The 27,766-nt window shown below is 40.0% G+C and overlaps 1 protein-coding gene across 1 annotated transcript in view; it reads right to left on the bottom strand.

Annotated features, from left to right (window-relative positions):
* Positions 1-27,766, bottom strand: part of TRPC5 (transient receptor potential cation channel subfamily C member 5) — a 400,026-nt gene that overhangs the window by 8,117 nt on the left and 364,143 nt on the right. Inside the window, exon 9 of the mRNA XM_053699326.1 lies at positions 21,024-21,113. Within this exon, the coding sequence (XP_053555301.1) occupies positions 21,024-21,113 (90 nt within the window). The remainder of the gene's footprint in view (positions 1-21,023; positions 21,114-27,766) is intronic.

The following is a 27,766-nucleotide window of genomic DNA, read 5'->3' as shown; positions in this document are numbered from 1 at the left end:
AGGAACTTGTCCATTTTACATAGTTTCTCTGGGATGATCAAATTCTCACAATCATCCAGAGTGGATAACACCTCCTTAAGCAGAGCGCGGAGATGTTCCAACTTAAATTTAAATGTAATCACATCGGGTTCAGCTTGTTGAGAAATTTTCCCTGAATCTGAAATTTCTCCCTCAGACAAAACCTCCCTGGCCCCCTCAGACTGGTGTAGGGGCATATCAGAACCATTATCATCAGCGTCCTCATGCTCTTCAGTATCTAAAACAGAGCAGCCGCGCTTACGCTGATAAGTGGGCATTTTGGCTAAAATGTTTTTGATAGAATTATCCATTACAGCCGTTAATTGTTGCATAGTAAGGAGTATTGGCGCGCTAGATGTACTAGGGGCCTCCTGAGTGGGCAAGACTGGTGTAGACGAAGGAGGGAATGATGCAGTACCATGCTTACTCCCCTCACTTGAGGAATCATCTTGGGCATCATTTTCAGTGTCACATAAATCACATCTATTTAAATGAGAAGGAACCTTGGCTTCCCCACATTCAGAACACAGTCTATCTGGTAGTTCAGACATGTTAAACAGGCATAAACTTGATAACAAAGTACAAAAAACGTTTTAAAATAAAACCGTTACTGTCACTTTAAATTTTAAACTGAACACACTTTATTACTGCAATTGCGAAAAAGTATGAAGGAATTGTTCAAAATTCACCAAAATTTCACCACAGTGTCTTAAAGCCTTAAAAGTATTGCACACCAAATTTGGAAGCTTTAACCCTTAAAATAACGGAACCGGAGCCGTTTTTATCTTTAACCCCTTTACAGTCCCTGGTATCTGCTTTGCTGAGACCCAACCAAGCCCAAAGGGGAATACGATACCAAATGACGCCTTCAGAAAGTCTTTTTTATGTATCAGAGCTCCTCACACATGCGACTGCATGTCATGCTTCTCAAAAACAAGTGCGCAATACCGGCGCGAAAATGAGGCTCTGGCTATGATTAGGGAAAGCCCCTAGAGAATAAGGTGTCTAAAACAGTGCCTGCCGATATTATTTTACAAAAATACCCATATTAAATGATTCCTCAAGGCTAAATATGTTATATATGAATCGATTTAGCCCAGAAAATGTCTACAGTCTTAACAAGCCCTTGTGAAGCCCTTATTTACTCTGTAATAAAAATGGCTTACCGGATCCCATAGGGAAAATGACAGCTTCCAGCATTACATCGTCTTGTTAGAATGTGTCATACCTCAAGCAGCAAAAGTCTGCTCACTGTTCCCCCAACTGAAGTTAATTCCTCTCAACAGTCCTGTGTGGAAACAGCCATCGATTTTAGTAACGGTTGCTAAAATCATTTTCCTCTTACAAACAGAAATCTTCATCTCTTTTCTGTTTCAGAGTAAATAGTACATACCAGCACTATTTTAAAATAACAAACTCTTGATTGAATAATAAAAACTACAGTTAAACACTAAAAAACTCTAAGCCATCTCCGTGGAGATGTTGCCTGTACAACGGCAAAGAGAATGACTGGGGAAGGCGGAGCCTAGGAGGGATCATGTGACCAGCTTTGCTGGGCTCTTTGCCATTTCCTGTTGGGGAAGAGAATATCCCACAAGTAAGGATGACGCCGTGGACCGGACACACCTATGTTGGAGAAATGCTAAATTTATTTAATTAAAGAAGATACCATACACTTAAGTTTGGGGGCAATTGGGGTACATTGTTAAAATTAACTAGAGTACTGATCTCTGATTAATTTTCGAAGCGCTAATTGTTACCGCGAGCATGCAGTAGCATTAACCATCAACTTGTTATGGCTGATTATTTATCGTGCACCCGTAAATGGCCGCATGATAAATTAGTGCTCCCCTTGCAATCTAGATCAATATATGAAAAGTTTTTTTATCTTATGGTGGGATATCTACCTGTAGAAGCACAATTGATTTGGGTGATATCTTGTGGAAGACACACATTTTGTAACCATACTTCAAACATTTCCCAAAATGTATACAGTTTAGGAGATCCCCAAATCATTTGTAAAATATTGGCCTACACTGAGAAACATATTGGACATCGACCTGTGGATATGGAACTCCGTTTATGGAGCAGTGTGGGTGTGAATGTAATATATGCGTTATGGAGTAGTGTAGTATGAGCTTTCTAACTTTCTGTATGCGTTGTTGAATCAGTTTCAGGAATGGTTTCTTTTAGTTTTTCTATGGGAGGTGACTTTTTTCAGTGACCACAATCTAAAATGGATTCGGATGCTAAAAGCCCACAGTTGCAAGCACGTTTTCACTAGAAAAGTTCCCAAAAATGTGTTTTCGTTTGTTAAAGGGACACTAAAGTCAAAATTAAAGGGACATTAAAGACTTTGAGATGGTAATATAAAATGATAAACTGTATAAATAAAAAAACTTTGCAATGTGCTTTCATGATTTATTTTGTGCCCTTTTCCTGTAATTCCATTCTGAAACCGCAAGCATTTCAGTTGCTGCTAGAAATGGAAGTGCAGAACACTGTTATATTCCACACAGCCATTGGCTGCACACTCTACCTATTTATAACTGTCTCTAATTGGCCACAGCAGAGAAGGTAACCTAAGCTACAACATGGCAGCTCCTATTGTTTTATAGACACTAAGGGTTGGATTACAACTGGAGCACAAATTTATTGTGCACGATTAATACCCAACCATTACAAGTTGCAGATCAGATCTCTGTTTCATTTTCCAAAAGTCTCCCAATTGACCCTAAAAGTCAATATAGTAATCTTTATTAAAAATAAAAATGTTAGCATCTTTATTTATTAATAAAGTAACTGAAAGAAAGCAGTTATAAGGGACTAAAAGTGGAGGCTGAGGGGTGTTAGAAAAAAAAACGCACCGAAAAGTGCCTTTACATAACGTTCTATGGGAACTGTGTTTATACTGTAAATATATATGTATATGCTTATTTACATATATATTTATGTGTTAATATTAACACATAAATATATATGTATATATTGCTATACATTTAAAATTGCTGCGCAACTTACCCCCTTCAGTAGCAAAGAAGAAATACCGCTGCAAAAATGCTCCGAATGTAGAGAGCAGGTAGAAACAGGTCTGGAGCTAAACAGGGGAAGCGTGGAACCGGCACAAAGCAGTGGACAAACCGCACAATACAAAAAACACAAAAGATGCAGCTGCAGAGCAACAGTAAAAGGTATTCTTTATTCCATCATAAAAAAACGCCAAACACACAGGAGAGAGCTCAGCTTGTCTTACGCATTTCACGCAGCAACAGGGCGCTTACTCATAGACACAGAGCACAAGTAAAATAATCGGTATATCTGAAAGGTGAAAACTCCAATTGTTTGCGAGTCTGTATTAATGTAGACACTCTAAAACATTGAGTCTTACACACAAATTGATTGTCAAGCAACCTGTCAAAATGTAACGGAAGTTAAAAACAAAGTATAATTTTTACTTGAAGACTGTGGTAAAAATGTAACACAATATTATGATATGTATCAATAATTATAACAAATAAAGAAATTAGAAAAACAGTTTGAACACTTCAAACAATTATAACAATGTTAGTATGATATATGTAAATATAAAATGTCTGCTAACTACCTGCATGTACAAAGCGAGGGTGCCGGTCTCAAATCATGTTATAATATTATGCAATCTATAGACTATATATATTTTCATAAGATTTATTCAGCACACTCTCAACAAAAATATTATGAATATTATAGAATAGCTTACCCTATATGGTCAGACATATACTAGAATAATGTAATGTAGAATTGAGCCGGACATAACTGGATTTACTGATAATCACTTCTCATAAATCTCAAAAATAAAGACAAATATTGTTACGTCATGGTTCCACAAAAAGTCATATAGAGAATAATGGTCAGCTAAATTAATATAGGCACAAGATTAATTATAAAAACAATCTCATGGTAGGAATGGCTTCAATATACAAAACAGCGCATATCCCACTAATGCCTAATGGTAATTTAGTTTTTAATTTGTATATCCAAAAGAGCTCTTTCTTATTGAGGATTTTTGCTCTGTTCCCACCTCTCAGAGGGACCCTGGCCAAATCAATTACCCTAATTTTAAATTTTGGTACATTGGTAAAGTATATTAGGTTGATATGCATTGCTACTGCCGAATCCTTGTTAAAGTTTTAAACATCTTTCAAATGTTCCCTTGCACGTGATCTAAGGGCTCTGGAAGATTGACCAATAGTGATGTCGCGAACATAAAAATTTGGGTTCGCGAACGGCGAACGCGAACTTCTACAACTGTTCGCGAACGAGTGAACCGCCATAGACTTCAATAGGCAGGCAAACTTTAAAACCCACAGGGACTCTTTCTGGCCACAATAGTGATGGAAAAGTTGTTTCAAGGGGACTAACACCCGGACTGTGGCATGTCGGAGGGGGATCCATGGCAAAACTCCCATGATGCAGAGTCTGGTTTTAAGCCATAAAGGGCATAAATCACCTAACATTCCTAAATTGTTTGGAATAACGTGCTTTAAAACATCAGGTATGATGTTGTATCGATCAGGTAGTGTAAGGGTTACGCCCGCTTCACAGTAACAGACCAAACTCCCCGTTTAAAGGGACAGTCTACACCAGAATTTTTATTGTTTTAAAAGATAGATAGTCCCTTTATTACCCATTTCCCAGTTTTGCATAACTAACACATTTATAATAATATACTTTTAACCTCTGTGATTATCTTGTATCTAAGCCTCTGCAAACTGACCCTTTTTTCAGTTCTTTTGGCAGACTTGCAGTCTAGCCAATCAGTGCCTGCTCCCAGATAACTTCTCGTGCACGAGCACAGTGTTATCTATATGAAATACGTGAACTAACACCCTCTAGTGGTGAAAAACTGTTAAAATCCAATCTGAAAGAGGTGGGCTTCAAGGTCTAAGAAATTAGCAGATGAACCTCCTAGGTTAAGCTTTCAACTAAGAATACCAAGAGAAAAAAGCAAAATTGGTGATACAAGTAAATTGGAAAATTGTTTAAAATTACATGCTCTATCTGAATCATGAAAGTTTATTTTGGCCTAGACTGTCCCTTTAACGCACCGCAAACAACCGCAAACAGTCCATTTGCACAACTGCAAACTCCCCATTTGCACAAGGTTGGATACCAAGCTAGCCATGTCCCGTTCCTTATTCTCACTGATGTCATTGAAGGTCTCTTCCTCCACCCAGCCACGTACAACACCAAGGGTCCCCGAAAGGTGACAACAAGCCCCCTGGGACGCCTGCTGTGTTTGGTCTTCCACCTCCTCAAAGCTACCTTCCTCCTCTTCTTCAGACTCCTCTCTCTGCGTTGCCTCTCTCTGTCTTATTATAAGGTGTGTTAAGTAGTACTATTCCTATCAGTTTAATCCCTGTTACGTTCCCTATCAGGGGACGTGTATATGGCATCGATTTTAGGAACCGGGAGATGGAAAAAGATGCTTGGTCGGTCCTCCTACTTCAAATTTGGGGCACTGCGCGTGTAATCTAATGTGCCACCAGATAGGAGTGGTGTGTTAAGTAGTGCTATTCTTATCAGTTTAATCCCTGTTACGTCTGTGTGTAATGCTGCCTGACTGAGACATATCCCTGTTATCTACATCCTCTGGCAATAATGGTTGCGCATCACTATCACTCATTTCTTCCAACTGATGTGTAAATAACTCCTCTGACAGATCAAGTGAAGCGGCTGTGGTGCTAGTGTTGGTGGTGGCGACAGGCGGGCGACTGGTAACTTGAGAGGTGCCCGAAGCTAAGCTGGAGGAGGATGGTGCGTCAAGGTTCCGAGCGGAAGCTGTAGAAGATTGGGTGTCCTGTGTTAGCCAGTCAACTATGTCCTCAGAAATGTTCGAGTTCGGGGTACGTGGCCTCTGAACACTGGGCACTATTCTAGGGCCAAAGGGAATCACAGCACCACAAACACGACGGCCCCTGCGGGGTGGCCTGCCTCTACCTGTCATTTTTTTTTCCGATTAGTGGTACTATGCGTGTAAGCTACTGTGACAACAGATATGAGTGGCACTGTGCACTGGCAGAAATTGGCAGAGTAGACGCTGTAAGCCTGACACACACGCTTGCAGACAACTAACTGCTATTCAATCTATTACAGTCAAAATTGTATTTTGTTTTTTAAATGTACACTACTGTTACACCAGATATGAGTTGCACTGGGGTGACACTGTGCGCTGGCAGGCAGGCACTGAAAAGCACACGTGTAAAGGAATCTGACTGCTATTATTTAACGCAGTCAAAAAAGTGGTTTTTTTTTTTAAATCTACACTACTGTTACACCAGATATGAGTTGCACTGGGGTGACACTGTGCCCTGGCAGGCAGGCAGGCAGGCAGGCACTTAAACGCACACGTGTGAAGGAAACTGACTGCTATTATTTAACACAGTCAAAAAAGTGTTTTTTTTTTTAAATCTACACTACTGTTACACCAGATATGAGTTGCACTGGGGTGACACTGTGCCCTGGCAGGCAGGCACTGAAACGCACACGTGTGAAGGAAACTGACTGCTATTATTTAACACAGTTAAAAAAAGTGTTGTTTTTTTTAAATCTACACTACTGTTACACCAGATATGAGTTGCACTGGGGTGACACTGTGCCCTGGCAGGCAGGCACTGAAACGCACACGTGTGAAGGAAACTGACTGCTATTATTTAACACAGTCAAAAAAAGTTTTTTTTTTAAATGTACACTACTGTTACACCAGATATGAGTTGCACTGGGGTGACACTGTGCCCTGGCAGGCATGCACTGAAACGCACACGTGTGAAGGAAACTGACTGCTATTATTTAACACAGTCAAAAAAGTGTTGTTTTTTTTAAATGTACACTACTGTTACACCAGATATGAGTTGCACTGGAGTGACACTGTGCCCTGGCAGGCAGGCAGGCACTGAAACGCACACGTGTGAAGGAAACTGACTGCTATTATTTAACACAGTCAAAAAAGTGTTTTTTTTTTTTAAATCTACACTACTGTTACACCAGATATGAGTGGTGGCACTGGGCAAGTGGGCACAGTATACGCTGTGAGCCTGACACACACGCTGGCAGGCAGGCAACTGCAATTAGATTACACAGGAAAAAAAAAAAAAAAAGCAGACTGATGTTCTAGCCCTAAAAAGGGCTTTTTGGGGTGCTGTCCTTACAGCAGAGATCAGATGAGTCCTTCAGTGGACACTGAATACACTAGCCTAGCTATTAAATCAGCAGCAGCTACACTGTCCCTCCTCTCACTAAGAATGCAGCTTCCGAATGAATCTAAAATGGATGCTGTCCAGGAGGTAGGAGGGTCTGGGAGGGAGGGTCTGCTGCTGATTGCCTGGAATGTGTCTGCTGACTGTGAGGTACAGGGTCAAAGTATTACTCAATGATGACGAATAGGGGGCGGATCGAATATCGCATATGTTCGCCCGCCACGGCGAACGCGAACATGCTATGTTCGCTGGGAACTTTTCGCCGGCGAACTATTCGCAACATCACTATTGCCCAACGTATTGGGCACCCCAAATCTGGCAATCTAGTAAATATACTAAGTAAGGCATGTTGCATAAAAAGTGATCTCAAAGGATTCTCTTGTTATTGCTCTTAAAATTGTTAGTGAATTCCATAACATCACAGGTAAGACAATTAATAAGGTGGGATCTGAAATTCCCTTTACCCCGTAACCAAGCAGCTTTATGTGATGGATTGGAGGTCACTAAACTAGGCGTACATTTAGATGCTAGAGTCGGGGGGGGGGGGGGGTTAGCAACAAATTTACAATGCCCCAATAGTGGTTGAAGAATATCATCTCCTTTCAGAATGTTGTGTGTTTTAATAATTTTGCAAATAGTATGGTAATGCAAGGAATATTCAGTAGAGAAAACAATCGAGTTTTCATCTAAGAATCTACCATCTTCTTTCTTGTCTTATTCAAACTGTGTTTTTGTGTGCTGGAAACAGATTCAGTGCCCACATTGTCATCTAGAGTACTGTTTTCTCCCTTTCTTGGGTCCCATATATTGATTTCTTCAAATGTCTTAATAAACAAGTCTTTTTTTATAACCTCTAGCAACCAATCTACCTATTAATTCTAGACCTTCTTGCATGTAATATTCCAGAGAACTGGCATTACATCTCAGTTTGATAAATTGGCTTCGGGGTATGGAATTTACTAGGTGTCTTGGGTGACAAGAGGTTGCACCCGTAAACCTTAGATTGATCTCATTCTCATTCACATATGTTAAAAAATCATCAAATGGAAATATGTCTCTAACAATGAAAATGATCAATCTAAGGTTTACGGGTGAAATAAGAGCTGATAGAGTCAACTTTTTGGACTTACATCTTTGTGGCAACACAAACACTAGAAAAATTGTGTTGAGAACCTATCACAAAGAAACTGCAGGAACACCATTCTGCATGCAACCTCTTGTCACCCAAGACACCTAGTAAATTCCATACCCCGAAGCCAATTTATCAGACTGAGACGTAATGCCAGTACTCTGGAATATTACATACAAGAAGGTCTAGAATTAATAGGTAGATTGGTTGCTAGAGGTTATAAAAAAGACTTACTTATTAAGACATTTGAAGAAATCAATATATGGTACCCAAGAAAAGGAAAAAAACAGTACTCTAGATGACAATGTGGGCACTGAATCTGTTTCCAGCACACAAAAACACAGTTTGAATAAGACAAAGCAAGAAGATGGGAGATTCTTAGATGAAAACTCGATTGTTTTCTCTACTGAGTATTCCTTGCATTACCATACTATTTGCAAAATTATTAAAACCCACTTAACCATTCTGAAAGGAGATGATATTCTTTAACCACTATCAGGGCATTGAAAATTTGTAGCTAAAAAAACCCTGACTCTAGCATCTAAATGTATGCCTAGTTTAGTGACCTCCAATCCATCACATAAAACTGCTTGGTTACGGGGTAAAGGGAATTTCAGATCCAACCTTACTAATTGTCTTACCTGTGATGTTATGGAATTCACTAACAATTTTAAGAGCAATGTAACAAGAGAATCATTTGAGATCACTTTTTATGCAACATGCCTTACTGAAAATATAGTATATTTACTAGATTGACCAACGTACAGGGCACCACAAATCTGGCAATCTTCCAGAGCCCGTAGATCACATGCAAGGGAACATTTGAGAGACGTTAAAAACTTTAACAAGGATTTGGCAGTAGCAAAGCATTTCAACCTAATATACTTTACCAATATACCAACATTTAAAATTAGGGTAATTGATTTGGCCAGGGTCCCTCTGAGAGGTGGGGACAGAGCAAAAATCCTCGATAAGAAAGAGCTCTTTTGGATATACAAATTAAAAACTAAATTACCATTAGGCATGAATTTAGAGTGGGATATGCGCTATTTTGTAGATTGAAGCCATTCCTACCATGAGATTGTTTTTATAATTAATCTTGTGACTATATTAATTTAGCTGACCATTATTCTCTATATGGCTTTTTGTGGAACCATGACATAACAATATTTGTCTTTATTTTTTAGACTTATGAGAAGTAATTATCAGTAAATCCAGTTATGTCCGGCTCAATTCTACATTACATTATTCTAGTATATGTCTGACCATATAGGGTACACTATTCTATAATATTCATAATATGTTTGTTGAGTGTGTGATGAATAAATCTTACGAAAATATATATAGTCTATATAGGCTGCATAATATTATAACATGATTTGAGACCGGCACCCTTGCTTTCTACATGCAGGTAGTTAGCGGACATTTTATATTTACATTTACATATATCATACTAACATTGTTATAATTGTTTGAAGTGTTCGAACTGTTTTTCAATTTTTTTTATTTGTTATAATTATTGATACATATCATAATATTGTGTTACATTTTTACCACAGTCTTCAAGTAAACATGATACTTTGTTTTTAACTTCTGTTATATTTTGACAGGTTACCTTGACAATCAATTTGTGTGTAAGACTCAATGTTTTAGAGTGTCTACCTCATTATAGACTCGCAAACGATTGGAGGTTTTACCATTGAAATATACCGGTTATTTTACTTGTGCTCTGTCTATGAGTAAGCGCCCTGTTGCAGCGTGAAACGCGTAAGCCAGGCTGAGCTTTCTCCTGTGTGTTTGGCGTTTTTTTATGATTGAATAAAGAATATATTTTACTGTTGCTCTGCAGCGGCATCCTTTGTGTTTTTTGACTTACCCCCTTCTCTGCACTAGTTCTCATGCCATGTCTGATGGCATGAGAACGAGGCTCCATTTGGGCCTATGGAAGCGCGCTCTGATGAGCCGGCACATTTTTGGTTCAGCTACCCAGGTGCTGAACCAAAAATGGGCTGGCTCCTAAGCTTAAATTTCTGCTTTTAAAATAAACATACCAAGAGAATAAAGAAAAATCCAGACATGTACACACTACCTATCTAGATATCGCTTTAACAAAGAATAGCATGAGGGCGATGCAAATTTGATAAAAAGTTTTTTTAAATTGTATTCTCTATCTGAATCATGAAAGAAAAAAATTGCGTTTCATGTCTCTTTAGGATAAACCTGAGGCTACAATAACCCTAACAGCAGTACCCAGTCACCTACCTAGGCTACCAAGACTAGTATGCCAAGCAACCCCTTTAAGCACAGGCCCACAGTAATAATGCTAGTAGGTATATTGATCTCTCTATATATAGTAGGAATGTTCATATGTGTATATCATTATAGGATCCCACTGAGAAAGTTGAGCTGTAAATCTAACAAGAAGCTGAGCTCATTATCCCAGTTTTCTTCTGCTTGATAATTTAGCTTAACCCTTTGAGAGTATAGTGATAATGTTCCCCATATACTGCATCTGAAATTAAAGTATGAACCAAATAGGAAAATGACAAAACAATAAATTTAAACAGGTCCTGATATCTAATAAATCATTTCACAAGTAACTAAATGTTGATAAACAAGGCTATAAAGCATATTTCAAAGCTGCTTGGCACATTGATAAAAAAAATAGAGGTGTGAAGAAACCTACAGAGAAGAGAATGAAATGCTTCCAGTGAGATATTTATTCGAGGATGACATAAATGAGCCTTTGATGTTCTTAACAAATCATAAGGACTCTAGAGGAAATTGTTCATACCTGAAAATTCCTAGTGAGATATTGCAGTGCTCAATAATTTATTTTTAACACACCAATATTTTACCAGTGTCATTCCTGGTTTAGGAAGATTTATGCTTACTTATTAATAAATAATGCACACACGCATCTTCTGCAAAATTTTATGTTTTACTGTGTTAAACGAAGAGACACTTATATGACTCTTTTTTTTTTTTCTTTTCTGAGTTGATCATTACATGTCTAGTCTAATGTTACTGCAACCATATGGCTATGATCTGTAGCAAGGGAACTGATTTCATTCCACTAGCAAAAAGATTTTACAAAAGGCTGTTGGCATGAGCAAGAGTAATCCTTTTATTAGTGTATAATTACATTCCCTTAGAATGGTTCTGTAAGCTCATGGTAACCACTTTTATTGAATGTCAATTTAACGGTCTTGTAAAGCCTTACTGAAAAGCAAAGATGTGAAAATAAAATGTATGCTATAGTCAGAAAGCTTAATGTATGATAACATAGCTATAACAACTTATGTCTAAATAGATTTAGTTTTTCAGCTACCAATCTCATATTAGATCTATTTTGTAACATAAAAATATTTATTTAAAATGGTGGCATCATACTTTAGTTTGTCAAATTAGATGTAATAGAATTACATATACAGTATCTTTCTATGGTAAGAATGAGGGCCCAATTCTCTAAAGCTCTCTTGTATCGTGAGATTCTATAATATGCCTCATCAGTATCGAGGTCCCTCAGGGATTGATTTTAAGGCTATTTTTACCTTGAGTATTTTGTATCTTATTAAGGGTTCACTGATATTCTTTACGAGAAGGAGAGAAACTTACTTTACAGTAGATATATAAAGCCGTGAAAATTTTGGTTTAGCCTAATTTTTTGGTGTGAATATTCAAAGAAATTTGTTTCAAAATTAAATTTTTTTTAAAAAAAAAACAAACAAAAAAAGGAACAATATGGAGTACTTGAGTAAATATTTCCCTTCTTGTAAACATGAATAAAAGAATATTAATAGGACATACATTTTACTTTTCAATTAAGTAATTCAAATGTGATTAATATAAAAAAAAATTAAAAGGAAATATTTTCTATAATGGGTATTCCACTAAACCACTTTTACCATTTTACCCTTGCCTTCTAAATTGATAACTGAATTCTCATATTAGTATGATATCTGTATCTATGTTGTGTTTAAAGGGACAGTCTTGACAAAATAAAACTTTCATGATTTAGATAGGACATGCAATTTTAAGCAACTTTCCAATTTACTTTTATCATCAAATGTGCTTTCTTCTCTTTTGTATTCTTTGTTGAAAGCTAAACCTAGGTAGACTCATATGCTAATTTCTAAGCCTTTGAAGGCTGCATCTTATCTCACTGTATTTTGACAGTTTTTTACAGCTAGACAGCGCTAGTTTGTGTTTGCCATATAGATAATATTGTGCTCGCGAGTTACCGAGTTACTTATGAGTCAGTACTGATTTGCTAAAATGCAAATCTGTCAAAAGAACCGAGATAAGGGGGCAGTCTGCAGATGCTTAGATACAAAGGCAATCACAGAGCTAAAAAGTGTATTAATATAACCGTGTCAGTTATGCAATACTGGGGAATGGTTAATAAAGGGTTTATCTATCTCTTTAAACAATATTCTGGAGTTGACTGTCCCTTTAATATTTAAAAAAAAATGCTTTAATCTATATCTGCAACCTTTCATTGAACAAGGAAATTAATATATGAATTTAACATGCACAAAAACTTTAACATAAAACTCAAAATAAAGAGAAGCGCTCAAAAGGCTAAAGACATAAAGATTTATTTATACAATAAAATATGGTTATCTCAACCTAAAATCATGAGTGCACAATTCCTTCACATTCAATATATAAAAACCGTTATAGGATTAGACATATAAATAGTAAGTTAGCTCTTATCAAAGTCACTTAGCGTTCTTTCCAGATCCTCCGGTTCAGTTAGGAGTGAGTGACACGTGACAACCTGTAACCAATGATGTGCCTCCAATCTCGTTACCCTTACATTCAAATTGTAACAGATTTAAAAAAGGCAACAAGGTGAATCCCTTTCTTTGATACAAATGAAAACCATCAAACTCACGCCCCCAGTTTAGGTAATCTGTTAGCGATCGTCCCTTGTGTCTTTTTTATGTTTTTAGGCTAACGATCTTTACATCCGGCATCCCAGGGTTCACACTGAGCTGGTATTTACACTTCACCAGCAGCTTTTCAAACAGCACACAAACACCTAGATTACAAGTTTTGCGCTAAACCGGGTGCGTAAAGAACGCAAAAAAATTTGCGTTATCGAACTTTCCATAGAGCTGCCATTACAAGTTACACAAAAAAACCCTATGTGCTGTCCGGTATGGTGCGATAAGCGCCATACTGCACAAAATCCGAGGGATGAGTTTACGTGCTCGTGCACGCTTTCCACCATAGACATCAATGGAGAGAAAGTGTTAGAAAAAAACTAACACCTGCGATCGCAGAATGGCGATCGCCGTAACGCAACTCCATTGATGTCTATGGGGAAAATAAAAGTAATGTTAAACCTAACACCCTAACATAAACCCCTAGTCTAAACACCCTAATCTGTTGCCCCAGACCTGTGAAATAAAAAAAACTAAGATTAAACTATAAATTAACCTAACATAACTATTCTAATAAAATAAAAACATAAATTATGCTTACCTGATAATTTTCTTTCCCACAGCTTCACAGCTTCATTCATTACTTTTGGGAAATAAGAACCTGGCCACCAGCAGGAGGCAAAGACACCCCAGCCATAGGGGCATATGTATCAAGCTCTGTATGGAGCTTGATGCCCCGTGTTTCTGGTGAGCCTGCAGGCTCGCAAGAAACAGCAGTTATGAAGCAGCGGTCACAAAGACCGGTGCTCCATAACCTGTCCGCCTGCTCTGAGCAGGCGGACACACATCGCCGGAAATCAACCTGATCGAGTATGATCGGGTTGATTGACACCCCTCTGCTGGCGTCCGATTGGCTGCGAGTCTGCAGGGGGCAGCGTTGCACCAGCAGCTCTTGTGAGCTGCTGGTGCAATGCTGAATACAGCGAGCGTATTGCTCGCCGTATTCAGCAAAGTCTGGCGGACCTGATCCGCACTGTTGGATCAGGTCCGCCAGACTTTGATAACTAGAGGCCAAAGGCTTAAATACTCCTCCCACTTCCCTCATCCCCCAGTCATTCTGCCGAGGAACAAGAAACAGTAGAAGAAATATCAGGGTGAAAGGTGCCAGAAGAATAAAATAAGGACGCCCCACATAAAATTATGGGTGGGGATCTGTGGACTCTTTCCATCAGAAGAAAAGAAAATGATCAGGTAAGCATAATTTTAGTTTTTCTTCTTAAATGGAAAGAGTCCACAGCTGCATTCATTACTTTTGGGAAAACAATACCCAAGCTATAGAGGACACTGAATGCCAAAACGGGATGGTACAATAGGTGGCCCATTCTGAGGGCACCAAGCCAGAAAACCACAAACCATCCCAAACCCCGCTTCTTCAGAGCCAGGCAGAAAATTAAGAGTGAAAAAGGCCCCCGAGGACACAGACTCATAGACAGTTCGAAAGTCCAACCAGAGATCCCAAGCAGACTCACTGAACCAACACTCCACCAAAAGGACCGTCGCCCCATAGACAGTCCCATACTCCCTGTACTAGTACAAATACCCAAAAGGTATAAAGATCCTTTAATAAACCATCTCCTGTAGACAAGAAGAGCCCAAGGATCGTACAGAAGCATAAAAAATGACAGCTGAAAAACAAGTCCTTGACATCGGATCTCAGAAAAAATGTAATGAAAATACGGTAGGAACCCAGTAAAAAAATGTCCAGAAACTCACCGTCCTTGGTACAATTCCAAGACATCCACAAGGAAAACTGCCAACAAGGGAAATAACAAATTGCTCAGCCTCCCAGACAGAGGGCACCCACCAGGCAAACTAAGGTGCCAGACTAACCAAAAGTCCACTAGCCCAAAGACCTGCGAACGAACAACCGATCTCAGATCATACCTCAAGCCGGACCAGCCCAAGCAATAGCAGATCTGAGCAGGGAAACAAGGTAACCGAGGACCGACCCACAAAAGCGATAGAGTAGACACAGCTACTCCATCTAGAGACACTTGAGAAGGCATGTGAGTCAACCAACTAAAGTTTCAACGTTGGCCAAGAGCCCAGTTAGGAAAGAACAACAGAAGTTGACCATTGTCCGAACCGAAGAAAAAAACCTGCTTCAACCTCCCACCCACTGGAGAGCTCCCACAAAGGAACTTCACCTCAGAAGAGAGGAGTGAAGGACATAGGGAACCCCCAGAAACGAGAGCATCGAGAGACACCTCCCCAAGGAACAGGAATGTCAAGGAAGAATCCTGGAGAAAACAAGGTCACTCCACTGTATCACAGAAGAGTCTCTCAGTTAAAATCCCATTGAGTGAGCGCACCTAGCAGGCGCGGAAATAAAAACCTTGCCCTTGCAACCGTCCCCTGTGAAGTTGGAACTGCCACCGACAAGAGACCAAAGGCGGCTGACCCTAGGGAACCACAGCTACCCGGCTCCTAGAAAAGCTGGCCCAAATAAAAAGCCAGAACAAGGACAAGGGCCGAGGAACCCGGAACGCTGAACTCCCAGGTCCGACCTAGGATCTGACATCCGGGATCCAAAAGGAGGAGCCGAGAACAACTCCTCGACTACCGGAAGATCAGGATAAGTCCCCTGTGTCCTTAAATGGTTAAACTAAACCATCATGCAGGAACAGGAATCCCTGGTCCGAGAGACCAATAGACCTCCCAGGGAACATCCGGACGAAGCCGGATAACAAGAGCAAGAGCTCTGCAAGTCCCAATCCAAAGGGAAGAGACCCCCTCACAGAAGACCAATGCTCTAAAAGTAGCAAGGACTCTCAAGGACGTATAAAGACGCTCGATGATTAGTCAACCAAGCGACATGAACACTAATGTGCTTGACCAGTGCGGCTAATCCCCTACCTGGGATCTATAGATCTCCAGACTACACTGTCAGATGTCCTTAGAGGAACAAAATAACTCCCAAAGGGAAACCAGATCCCCGAAAGTGACCCCCCCCCCCAGGAGAAACAGAGATAGTCCAGAAGGTCGCAAAACCAGAGACATCCAACAGAACAAGTCCTAAAAGGACAAATTCCAAAGCCTCCAAAAGGCTTAAACCCACCCTGATGGGCGGACAAAAAGGCGCTAGGGCCTCTATCCTTCACACCACGTGGAAGGAATACTCCAGCTCCCCAAAAAGCGGGAACAACGGAGAGAGACGCAGCATTTTCTCTGACCGGTCCCCCGAGAGATAGTTATAAAAAAATGAAACACTCCCAAGAACCTCTGACCCATAAGTCCTGGTAAATGCTTAACTAGAAGCAAAATAACACAAACATTATTGTGAGAAATCGGCGCCCCTACCAGACCAGTTAGGCCGATAGTCGCCACATGTCTGAAACGTCACGTTACAACAGAACTGAATCCAAGCAGGGCCAGCCCACAACAGGGTTACCACCGCCGAGCAGACTCTTCTACTCTCAGAGAGAGGCAGAAAATATTTAACAGATTAACATGGAACTAACGTGTTCCTAAGAACTTCAATAGAAGCAAAACCACGAGCATCGATCCCAGAAAAAAAAGTTCCCACAGGAACTATTATAAGGAAAAAACAAAAATCGTCCTACCGGACAAAATTAAACCAACCGGCAACCTGAAGTTTAATGCCCAAAAAATGAACAGAAGGCCCGCAGGACCCACCTAACGGAAAACCTGCTCAACAAAACTGGGAAGGATCGTGAAAACAAGACATAGAGGAGATTATACCATCCCCCCACGTCTAACAAGGTTGTGTCATTCGAAGAAAAAGCTACCGAGTCCCATAACCCATAAGGGTAGGGTCCCCCAGTAACCCGAAAACGTGTCTGACACTAAGGTGGGCCCGCCTGTAACGAAAAACACACTACTCTGGAAAGGCTACTCCCTCAGGGAGCTGCATATGTCCTCCCAGGGCCGAGAGACCCGGGAAAATCGGGCACGAGCACAATCGCAAACAAACATCCCGACTCTGCAGTCGAGCCCGCATCAAAAGGATGTAGAAACGAAAACGCGACACCACCTCCGGGGGGAACATCCGAGGAGGGAAAGACATAACTTGGATTACCCGTTTTAGAAGGTTGTAGTTTTAGAAGGGAGCGGTAGGGAACTTGCCTCCCGGAGGACAGGGCCCCCCGAAGCGGAAAGCTCAGAAGTCTCTTGAATCCCCGAGCTCAAGGAACAAGGAGCTCTAGAACGGCCTGAGGAACATAACTGATGGACCTGTGTCCAAGGGTCCGATTCACACTCATCACAGGATGAGGAGTCTGACCCAGAAAGTTGACCCGATTCAACATCAGTATCCTCCATAGTTGGATACTTTCAGTGGACTATAAAACCAAAATAAAAACAACACCAGACACCCCCAATGACTGTGGCACTCACCACCTCTTGATAACCAGACCGCAGCAGACTACTACTCAGACGGCACACAGACAGGAATGCGGAAATGGGAGACACGGACGTTAAATGCCCAGTCACCAGGTGAACCGTACAGTCCAAAATAAAAAGCACGCCCAACTGTAAGGTCGCATCACTTTGAAAGCCTATATGTTCCAAGTCAGAGCCAGAAAAACACTAAACATAAGCAGGTTAAATCACATAATAAAAACATGATTAAAAACCCCCTCTGTTCAATAATCCCCCTTTAGGAGATATTAACCCTTGATTCAAAGATACTAAAGGAGTCCCATTGAGACCTTGAATTTTACCTAACAAATGCGTTACAGTGCAATCAGAGAAGGTAAATGAAACGATCTTACCAGAATCCACGCCATGGAACAGGAACATGGCCCTTCAAGTGTGACGAATGGTAGCATCGCCTCCACCATGGACTTGAGAGAGGACAGCAGGTAGTGAAGCGAAGTTCGACAATGCCAAGTGCTGAAAGGGAGCTGTGAATACGAGTCGGGATGGTGTCGCAGGGGAAGCTCCCACTGCATCTCCGGACTCTCACTTTTGCCCATGCCTTCACACGAGAGACTGAAAGGACTACTTTAAACTCCTGTTTCTTGTCGAAGAGTATTACCCTCCATAAGAAACATTAATATAGAAAAAATACAGTAATAAAAAAAAAAACTTCTGACACTTCTCTGCCAACCTCCTGGGAAGAAAAACAAAGAATGACTAGGGGATGAGGGAAGTGGGAGGAGTATTTAAGCCTTTGGCTGGGGTGTCTTTGCCTCCTCCTGGTGGCCAGGTTCTTATTTCCCAAAGTAATGAATGCAGCTGTGGACTTTCCATTTAAGAAGAAAATAAGTTACCAATTAAAAATCCTAAATGACATGATTAAAAAAAACTAACACTACGAAAAAATAAATAACCTAAATTACAAATTTAAATAAACATAATACTACGAAAAAAAAAAAAATATCTACTCACGGTTCCTGAAGTCCGAACATCCATCTTCATCCAGGCTGCAACATCTTGATTCAACGCGGGGGCATCTTCTTTCTTCATCCCGGTGTCGCGGAGCTGTTGAGCCATAGAGCATCTTTGCCAGTGGCGCAGACTTCCAGCGTGGAGGATCCTCTTCATAAGGTCACCGTCGTACACTGAAGCTTGAATGCAAGGTACCCGTTTAAATATGGGGTACTTTGCATTCCTATTGGCTGACATTTTCAAATCAGCCAATAGGATGAGAGCTACTGAAATCCTATTGGCTGTTCAAATCAGCCAATAGGATGTCAGTAGCTCTCATCCTATTGGCTGATTTGAAAATTTCAGCCAATAGGGATGCAAGGTGCCCCATTTTTAAATGGGTACCTTGCATTCAAGCTTCAGTGTACGGTGATGATCATATGAAGAGGATCCTCCACGCTGGATGTCCGCGCTGCTGGCAAAGATGCTCCGCGCCTCCACAGATCCGGTCCTCCACAGCTCCATGAAGAAAGAAGATGCCTCCGCGATGGATCAAGATGTCGCTGCCTACATGAAGACGTCTCGCCGTCTGGATGAAGATGGATGTCTAGACTTCAGGAACCGTGAGTAGATTTTCTGAGGTTAGTGTTAGCTTTTTTGGAGTGTTTTTTTTTATATTAGGGTTTTGATGGGCAGTAAAAGAGCTGAATGCCCTTTTAAGGGCAGTAAAAGAGTTGAATGCCTTTAGGGGCAATGGGTATCTTAGGATTTTTTTAGACTTAGGTTTTTTATTTTGAGGGGTTGGTTGGGTGGGGGGGTTTTGCTTTTAAGGAGTGTTTTTATTTGGGGGGACTTTTTTGTTTTTATAGGGCTATTAGATTAGGTGTAATTGTTATTATTTTGGATAATTTCCTTTTTTATTTTTTGTAATTTTAGTGTTTTTTTATTTTTCGTAATTTTAGCTTTTTTGGAATGTTTTTTTTTTAATCATGTAATTTAGGATTTTTAATTGGTAGTTTATTTTATTTTATTAGAATAGTTATGTTAGGTTATTATAGTTTAATCTTAGTTTTTTTTTATTTCACAGGTAAGTTTATATTTATTTTAAGATAGTTATATTGTAATTTAATTTAAAGTTAGGGGATGTTAGGTTTATGGGGTAATAGTTTAATTTAGTTTTTTGCGATGTGGGAGCTGGCGGTTAAGGGGTTAATATGTTTAGTTTATTAGTTGTGATGTGGGGGCTGGAGGTTTAGGGGTTTATAGGTGTAATATAGTATTTGTGATGCGGGAGGTTGGCGATTTAGGGGTTAATACTTTATTATAGTGTTGGCGATGTGGGTGGCAGGTGGTTAAGGGGTTAATAGGTTTATTTTAGTGTCGGCGATGTGGGTGGTCGGCAGATTAGGGGTTAATAGGTGTAATAGAGTATTTGCAATGCGGAGGGTGTCGGTTTAGGGGTTAATATGTAGTTTATGGGTGTTAGTGTACTTTGTAACATTTTAGTTATGAGTTTTGTGAAACATTTTTGTTTCCCAAAATCCATAACTACTGGTCTCAGATCGCCTAATGGCTCACGGCGGTAAAGGCTATAATGGAAGCATTTTAGCCGGACCGCACAACCTGTAATACGGCGCTATGGAAAATCCGCACTCAAACTTCATTTTTTGAGTGCGGAATGGAGAGTTGCGTAAAGGCTAAAATGCTTGCAGTATAGCTATACTGCTGCGACTTGTTATATGTGTTACCTGCCATTCCACGCGTAATTTTCAGCGGTATAGCCGTACCGCACCATATCACAAAATTTGAAATCTAGGTGAAAGTGGGATCTCCGGAATTAGCGAGTCTCCAAACTTTTAGCAGTGGTACTTCTATATTCCTTTGAACTCCCCATATACAAGACCAAGGCTTGTAATGAGCTGAAACACGTTAATGTTATGATGCTATGAGCAGATTGTGATAACAATAAAAAAATTATATATTGAATGTGAAGGAATTCTATAAATTTTGCGCACTCATGATTTTAGGTTGAGATAACCATATTTTATTGTCTAAATAAATCTTTATGTCCATAGCCTTTTGAGTGCTTCTCTTTATTTTTAGTTTTATGTATAGTTTTAAACTGTTAAATACAGGAACAGTGTAAGAGAAGTCTGACATCTATTTTACTTTACATCATTGTGTATATCCACAAAAACTTTAACAATCATCTCACTTCAAAAAACATTTTAAATTTTGAAATGTTTTAACTATTAGTAGGTTTAACCAACGTGATCTAACTAAATAAATCTCCATGCTTTTTCAAATGCACCAGTGCACAGTTATAACATGTATAGAAATTCTTGCGTTTCTTGTTACCTTAAAATTTTCTTCTGTCAAACCCTCATTGGTTTTTGAATTTCTGATCATTGCTGCAACATATCTTTTCACCAGATTTCTAATCACCTCCTAGAAATGGAGAGAATCACAAGAAATAACTCTTAGTTCCAAAACATGAAAACATTGAACATAAAAGTTAACTGGTTTCAAAAGATAAAACGGTCATATTAATAAAGATAGCTTCTATCATCCTGTAGAAAAACAAAATGTATGCTTACCTGATAAATGTATTTATTTCCGGATATGGTGAGTCCACGGCTTGAGTAATTACTGTTGGGAATATCACTCCTGACCAGCAGGAGGAGGCAAAGAGCACCACAGTTAAACTGCTAAGTATCACTCCCTTACCCACAACCCCCAGTCATTCGACCGAAGGTAAATGGAGAAAAAGGAGTAACACAAGGTGTAGAGATGCCTGAGGCTATAGTCAAAAGAATAACTGTCTTAAAATAAAGGGTGGGGCCGTGGACTCACCATATCCGGAAATAAATACATTTAACAGGTAAGCATACATTTTGTTTTTCTTTCCTAATATATGGTGAGTCCACGGCTTGAGTAATTACTGTTGGGAACCAATACCCAAGCTAGAGGACACGGATAAATAGGAAGGGACAAGACAGGCAGTCCTAAACAGAAGGCACCACCGCTTGAAGAACCTTTCTCCCAAAAGAAGCCTCAGCCGAGACAAAAGTATAAAAATGTTAAAATTTTGAAAAAAGGATGTAGAAAAGACTAAATTGCAGCCTTGCAAATTTGTTCCACAGAAGCTTCATTTTTGAAAGCCCAGAAAGAGGAAACGGCTCTTGTGGAATGAGCGGTAATTCTCTCAAGAGGCTGTTGTCCAGCAGTCTCATAAGCCAAACGAATTATACTTCGTAACCAAAAAGAAAGAGTAGTAGCAGTAGCAGTAACAGACAAAGAGGGCAGAGGACTGGCGAAAATCCTTAGTCGCTTGTAAGTAGTAGTATTTAAGAGCACGTACAACATCCAAATTGTGTAACAAACGTTCTTTGGAAGAAGAAGGATTAGGACACAGAGAGGGAACAACAATTTCCTTATTGACATTTCTATTAGAATTAACCTTAGGAAGGAAACCTAACTTAGTACGAAGAACCGCCTTATCGGCATGAAAAATAAGATAAGGGGAATCGCACTGCAGAGCTGAGAGTTCCGAGACTCTTCGAGCAGAAGAGATAGCAACAAGAAACAAAACCTTCCAAGATAACAACTTAATGTCTATGGAATGCAAAGACTAAAACGGAGCCAGCTGTACAACTTTAGGAACAAGGTTAAGGCTCCAAGGAGGAGCAACAGACTTAAATACAGGCCTGATTTTGAACAAGGCCTGACAAAAAGATTGCACATCTAGTACATCCGCCAAACGTTTATGTAGTAAAACTGATAAAGCAGAAATCTGACCCTTTAGGGTACTGACTGACAATCCCTTCTCCAGGCCTTCCTGAAGAAAAGATAAAATTCTAGGAATTATAATTCTACTCCAAGAGTAGCCCTTGCATTCACACCAATAAAGATATTTACATCATATCTTATGGTAAATCTTTCTAGTAACAGGCTTGCAAGCCTAAATCATGGTCTCAATGACCAACTCAGAAAAACCACGCTTAGACAGAATTAAGTGTTCAATCTCCAAGCAGTCGTCTTCAGAGAAATGAGATTTGGATTAAGGAAGGGACCCTGAATCAGGAGGTCCTTCCTCAGAGGTAGTCTCCAATTTAGGAGAGATCTCTACTAGGTCTGCAAACCAGATCCTGCGAGTCCACGCAGGGGATATTAGAATCACTGACGCCCTCTCCTGTTTGATACGAGCAATGACTCATGGAAGGAGAGCAAACAGAGGAAACAGGTATGCCAACCTAAAAACCCAAGGAACCACCAGAGCATCTATCAGAACGGCCTGCAGATCTCTTGACCTTGAACCGTACCGTGGAAGCTTGGCGTTCTGACAGGGCGCGGTCAGATCTAACTCCGGCATCCCCCATTTGAGGACTAAGCTGGAAAACACCTCTGGATGGAGTTTCCAATCCCCGGGATGAAAAGTCTGTCTGCTCAGAAAATCTGCTTTCCAGTTGTCTACTCCTGGAATGTTGATGGCAGATAGACAGCAATTGTGGGTCTCTGCCCACTGAAGAATCTGAGTAAAATCCTTCATGGCTAAAGACCTCCGAGTTCCTCCCTGGTGATTGATGTAAGCCACAGAGGTTATGTTGTCTGACTGGAACCTGATAAACTGGGCTGAGGACAACTGAGGCCAAGCCAATAGAACATTGTAAATCGCCCTCAATTCCAGGATGTTGATGGGAAGGGCAGACTTCTCCGAGTCCAAAGGCCCTGAGCTTTTACAAGTTCCAGACTGTGCCCCAGCCCAGCAGGCTGGCGTCAGTGGTCACGATCACCCAGGAAGGTCTCCGAAAGCATGTGCCCTGAGACATATATTCCTGAGAAATCCACCACGGGAGAGAATCCCTTGATGACTGATCTAACTTTACTTTTTGAGATAGATCCGCATGGTCACCATTCCATTGTCTGAGCATGCACAACTGGAGACCTCTCAAAAGGAATTGAGAAATGATATCCATAGAAGCCACCATCAGACTGATTACCTCCATACATTGAGCCACTGAAAGATGAGCAGAAGCATGAAGAGAGAGGCAAGAGGAAATAATTTTGTTTTTCCTTCTGTCAGAAAAATCTTCATCAATAGAGAATCTATTATGGTCCCTAAGAACACTGCTCTTGTAGCAGGGGAAAGGGAGCTTTTTCCAGATTCACATTCCATCCGTGGGAACAAAGAAAAGACAACAATATCTCTGTGTGAGATTTTGCTAGTTGAAAAGATGGCGCCTGAACCAATATGTCATCCAGGTAGGGTGCCACAGCAATTCCACGAGAACAGATCACTGCCAAAAGAGCCCCCTGAACCTTTGAAAAAATTCTGGGAGCCATGGCTAGACCAAATGGAAGGGACATGAACTGGAAATGTTTGTCCAGAAAGGCAAATCTCAGGAATCTATGATGGTCCCTGGGAATAGAAACATGAAGATACGCATCCTTTAGGTCTATGGTTGTCATGAACTGACCCTCTTGTACTAAAGGAAGAATGGAGCATATAGTCTCCATCTTGAAGGATGGAACTTTGAGAAACTTGTTTAGACACTTCAAGTCTAGAATGGGACGGAATGTCCCCTCTTTTTTGGGAACCACAAATAGGTTGGAGTAGAACCCGAGACCCTATTACTGCACTGGAACTGGAACTATCACTCCCAGGGAGGAAAGATGTTGTATACATTTCAAGAACGCCTCTCTCTTTATCTGGTCTGCAGATAATCTTGAAAGAAGGAATCAGCCTCTGGAAGGAAAAGTCTTGAATTCCAATTTGTAACCCTGGGATACTATGTCCACAGTCCAGGGATCTGGGACATTTGGTATCCAGGCTTGAGAGAACTGAAAAAGTCTGCCCCCACCTGATCCAATCCCAGATCGGGGCAAACCCTTCATGCTGATTTGGAATTATATGCGGGTTTCTTTGATTGTTTCCCCTTGTTCCAAGACTGATTGGGTTTCCAAGAAGACTTGGATTGTTCCTGCTTGGAAGAAGAAGGGGAAGGCTTTCCTCTGAAGTTATGAAAGGAACGAAAATTACTCTGACGTCCTTTAGGCCTATTCTTCTTAATTTGAGGTAGAAAATACCCTTTTCCACCCGTAATATCAGAGATAATTTCTGCCAAATCGGGTCCAAACAAGGTTTTACCCTTGTAAGTAATTGCCAGAAGCTTGACTTTAGAGGAAACATCCTCAGACCAGGATTTCAACCATAACGCCCTGCCGGCTAGGACAGCGAAACTAGAAGTTTTAGCTCCAAGTCTAACAACCTGTAAAATGGCATCTGCAATAAAGGAATTAGCCAATTTAAGAGCTTTAATCCTATCTTGAATTTCATCCAAGGAAGTCTCTACTTGAAGATAATCAGACAAGGTGTCGAACCAATAAGATGCCACACTTGTCATGGTGGCAATTCACACCGCAGGTTGGCATTGGAGACCTTGATGAACATAATTTTTTTTTCAAATAAGCCTTCAGCTTCTTGTCCATTGGATTCTTAAAAGAGCAGCTATCCTCAATAGGAATAGTGGTACTCTTAGCCAGAGTGGAAATGGCCCCTTTGGGTATAGTATACCAAGGGTCTTTAATGGAGTCCTCAACAGGAAACATTTTCTTAAGAATGGGAGACGGGGAAAAGGACAACCCTGGTTTCTCCCATTACTGTGAGATAATCTTCCTAGCACGGTCCGGCACATGAAAAACCTCCGAAGTGGAAGGTTCATCAAAGAAACTATTAAGTTTAATAGATTTCTTAGGAGTGACAACGGCAGGGGTATCGGAGTCATCTAAAGTAGCTAAAACCTCCTTTAACAATACACAAAGCTTAAATATGAAGGATACCACCTCAGTCTCAGAAGAAGGAATAATACTGTCTGAATCTGAGATTTCACCCTCAGAAAGTACCGATGTATCTTCCTCATCAGACTTATGAGAAAGGGCAACTTGGGAAGCAGAACTGAGGACAAGCACCTTACTTTCTAAATTTCTAGATTTTCTCTTGCGTTTTCCCTGTAATCTGGGAATAGCAGCTAATGCCGCAGATAACGCTGAAAATACCTGGGCAGCAATTTCTGCTTTTAAATAAACTCCACTAGGCGTTATAGAGGAACTGCAGGGCACTGCATGTGACACCATTGAGGCTTGGGACGTAGCAGGAGAAAGCTGAGGTATTATTTTAACAACATCATCCTGAGAGACATTAGGCTCAAAAATTTTTACCTTTATTTTCCAAGGTTTTCTTGACAAATGAAGAACAAAATTGCATAGTAGCTGCAATTTGTGCATCTAAACATAATTAGCATGAATTCATGAGAGAAGGCTCTTGCTCCATATCAGACATGTTGTGAAACAGTAAATAAACTTGTACAGATAAATTTCAAAGATTTTAATATTCAATTAAAATAAGCCAAGGAAAAAATACACTTTAAATTTTATACCAAATAAGGATCGATCCCCAGCTAAAATGATGTGAGAAAAGTTAAGAAAAAACATTTAATAAACAACTTTTTCCTCAGAAATATTATGAAGTAAAGCTGGTCATGTGACCACAACTGCCGAGCTCAAATTACTGCTGCGACACAGAGAGGCACTAAAAATAGCTTCCTGGTACACTGAGTAGCAGAAATAACCGTTTTGTCAAACCGGACAGTTTAAAAGGTTGCATTGTTTTATTTTAAAGCAAAGGGGAAATTAATAAGCTGCTGAAATAGAAAATTCAGCCTTACTTTCAGTTTAAACTTGTATTGTTTTATCAAGTAAATATATGTCAGAAAATAAATCCTAATAAAAACATTTTACCCTTTCTTTTTAAAAGAGTTTCAATGTTAGTCTCACACATGCTACAGTGCCTTCTTCATGCCCCAGTATAACCCATACAACAGGATTATCTATGTCCCAATAAAAAAGCAGTGTCTTAATTTATTAAATGCATGGTCTCCCCAACTTGAAGAAAAAACACTTACCTGATGCGCTGTCTGGTATGTAGAAAGTTACAAGTTATGAGATGGCCCAGTTCTTCACAAAAAAACTTTGAAAAAGAAAGAACAGAGTAGCCAACTATGGTTTTCTAAACTAGGACAGCAATTGTTAGAAAAATGCAGTAAGTACCTCATTACAAGTTCCTAACTGCTTTAAAGCCACCACTACCCGACTGCAAGGAATGACATGGAATACGGCTATACCCCAAAATTTGCTTGTAGATTAAATCATTTTTTTTTCTTCAGACACCTAAACTTCACCTCCTCCATGCACCAAAGGCAAAGAGAATGACTGGGGGTTGTGGATAAGGAAGTGATACGTAGCAGTTAAACTGTGGTGCTCTTTGCCTCCTCCTGCTGGCTAGGAGTGATATTCCTAAAAGTAATTACTCAAGCCGTGGACTCACCATATCTTAGGAAAGAAATACCTAACACCCAGCATCAATTAAAACTGAGACAGAGTATTGCAAAATTAATTCAAATTATTCTTTAAAACAAATCAGTCCTTAACTTAACCACATAAAGTTGACTTTACATTTACTGTATATAGGAAGCTGTTGTAAATAAGTTGATGCATCTAAGGTATCTTTTTAAAAAAAAAAAAAAATCTTGCAAAATGAATGTTTCTTTCCTGAATAAAACAAATTTTTGTTTTACATTTGTTTGATAAGTACCTGGCTGGCCTTATAAGCCAGTGACCCTAGGGATAGATTGTACATACATTTGCATTTCCTGTTAGTTTATATGTAAATTTAAGCACCTTAACCTTTACATGCATCATTAATACCATACTGGATTGAGCTCTTTTCAGTGTATAAAGCATCCTAGCCGATGCACACCAAAATTAAATGTAGCCTTTCTGGGTCTGGGGTGTGTGTAAATGGATCAAACCAGGCTCCTTCTCTTAAAAGTCCCTTTACTTAGCAGGACCTGCATTCTTAGTTATGTCCATGTACAAAGTGGGGAGGACTAAGAAAGTGGGCAGAGTGAAGCACCCCTATTTCCATGCTTGCTTCAGTCCTCTCTGACTTGTGGATGGCACTGTTAGTAAGTGAGGTTACTTGTGTCTCATCGACCTTCTCATTTAATAGGAGCCCGATTCTGTGAGAGACTGCTGTGCACCAA

The sequence above is a fragment of the Bombina bombina genome, chromosome 1, assembly GCF_027579735.1.
Source record: "Bombina bombina isolate aBomBom1 chromosome 1, aBomBom1.pri, whole genome shotgun sequence".
Classification (NCBI taxonomy): domain Eukaryota; kingdom Metazoa; phylum Chordata; class Amphibia; order Anura; family Bombinatoridae; genus Bombina; species Bombina bombina.
The sequence above is the reverse complement of the archived record's forward strand: the minus strand, read 5'-3'. Positions and strand labels throughout refer to the sequence as shown.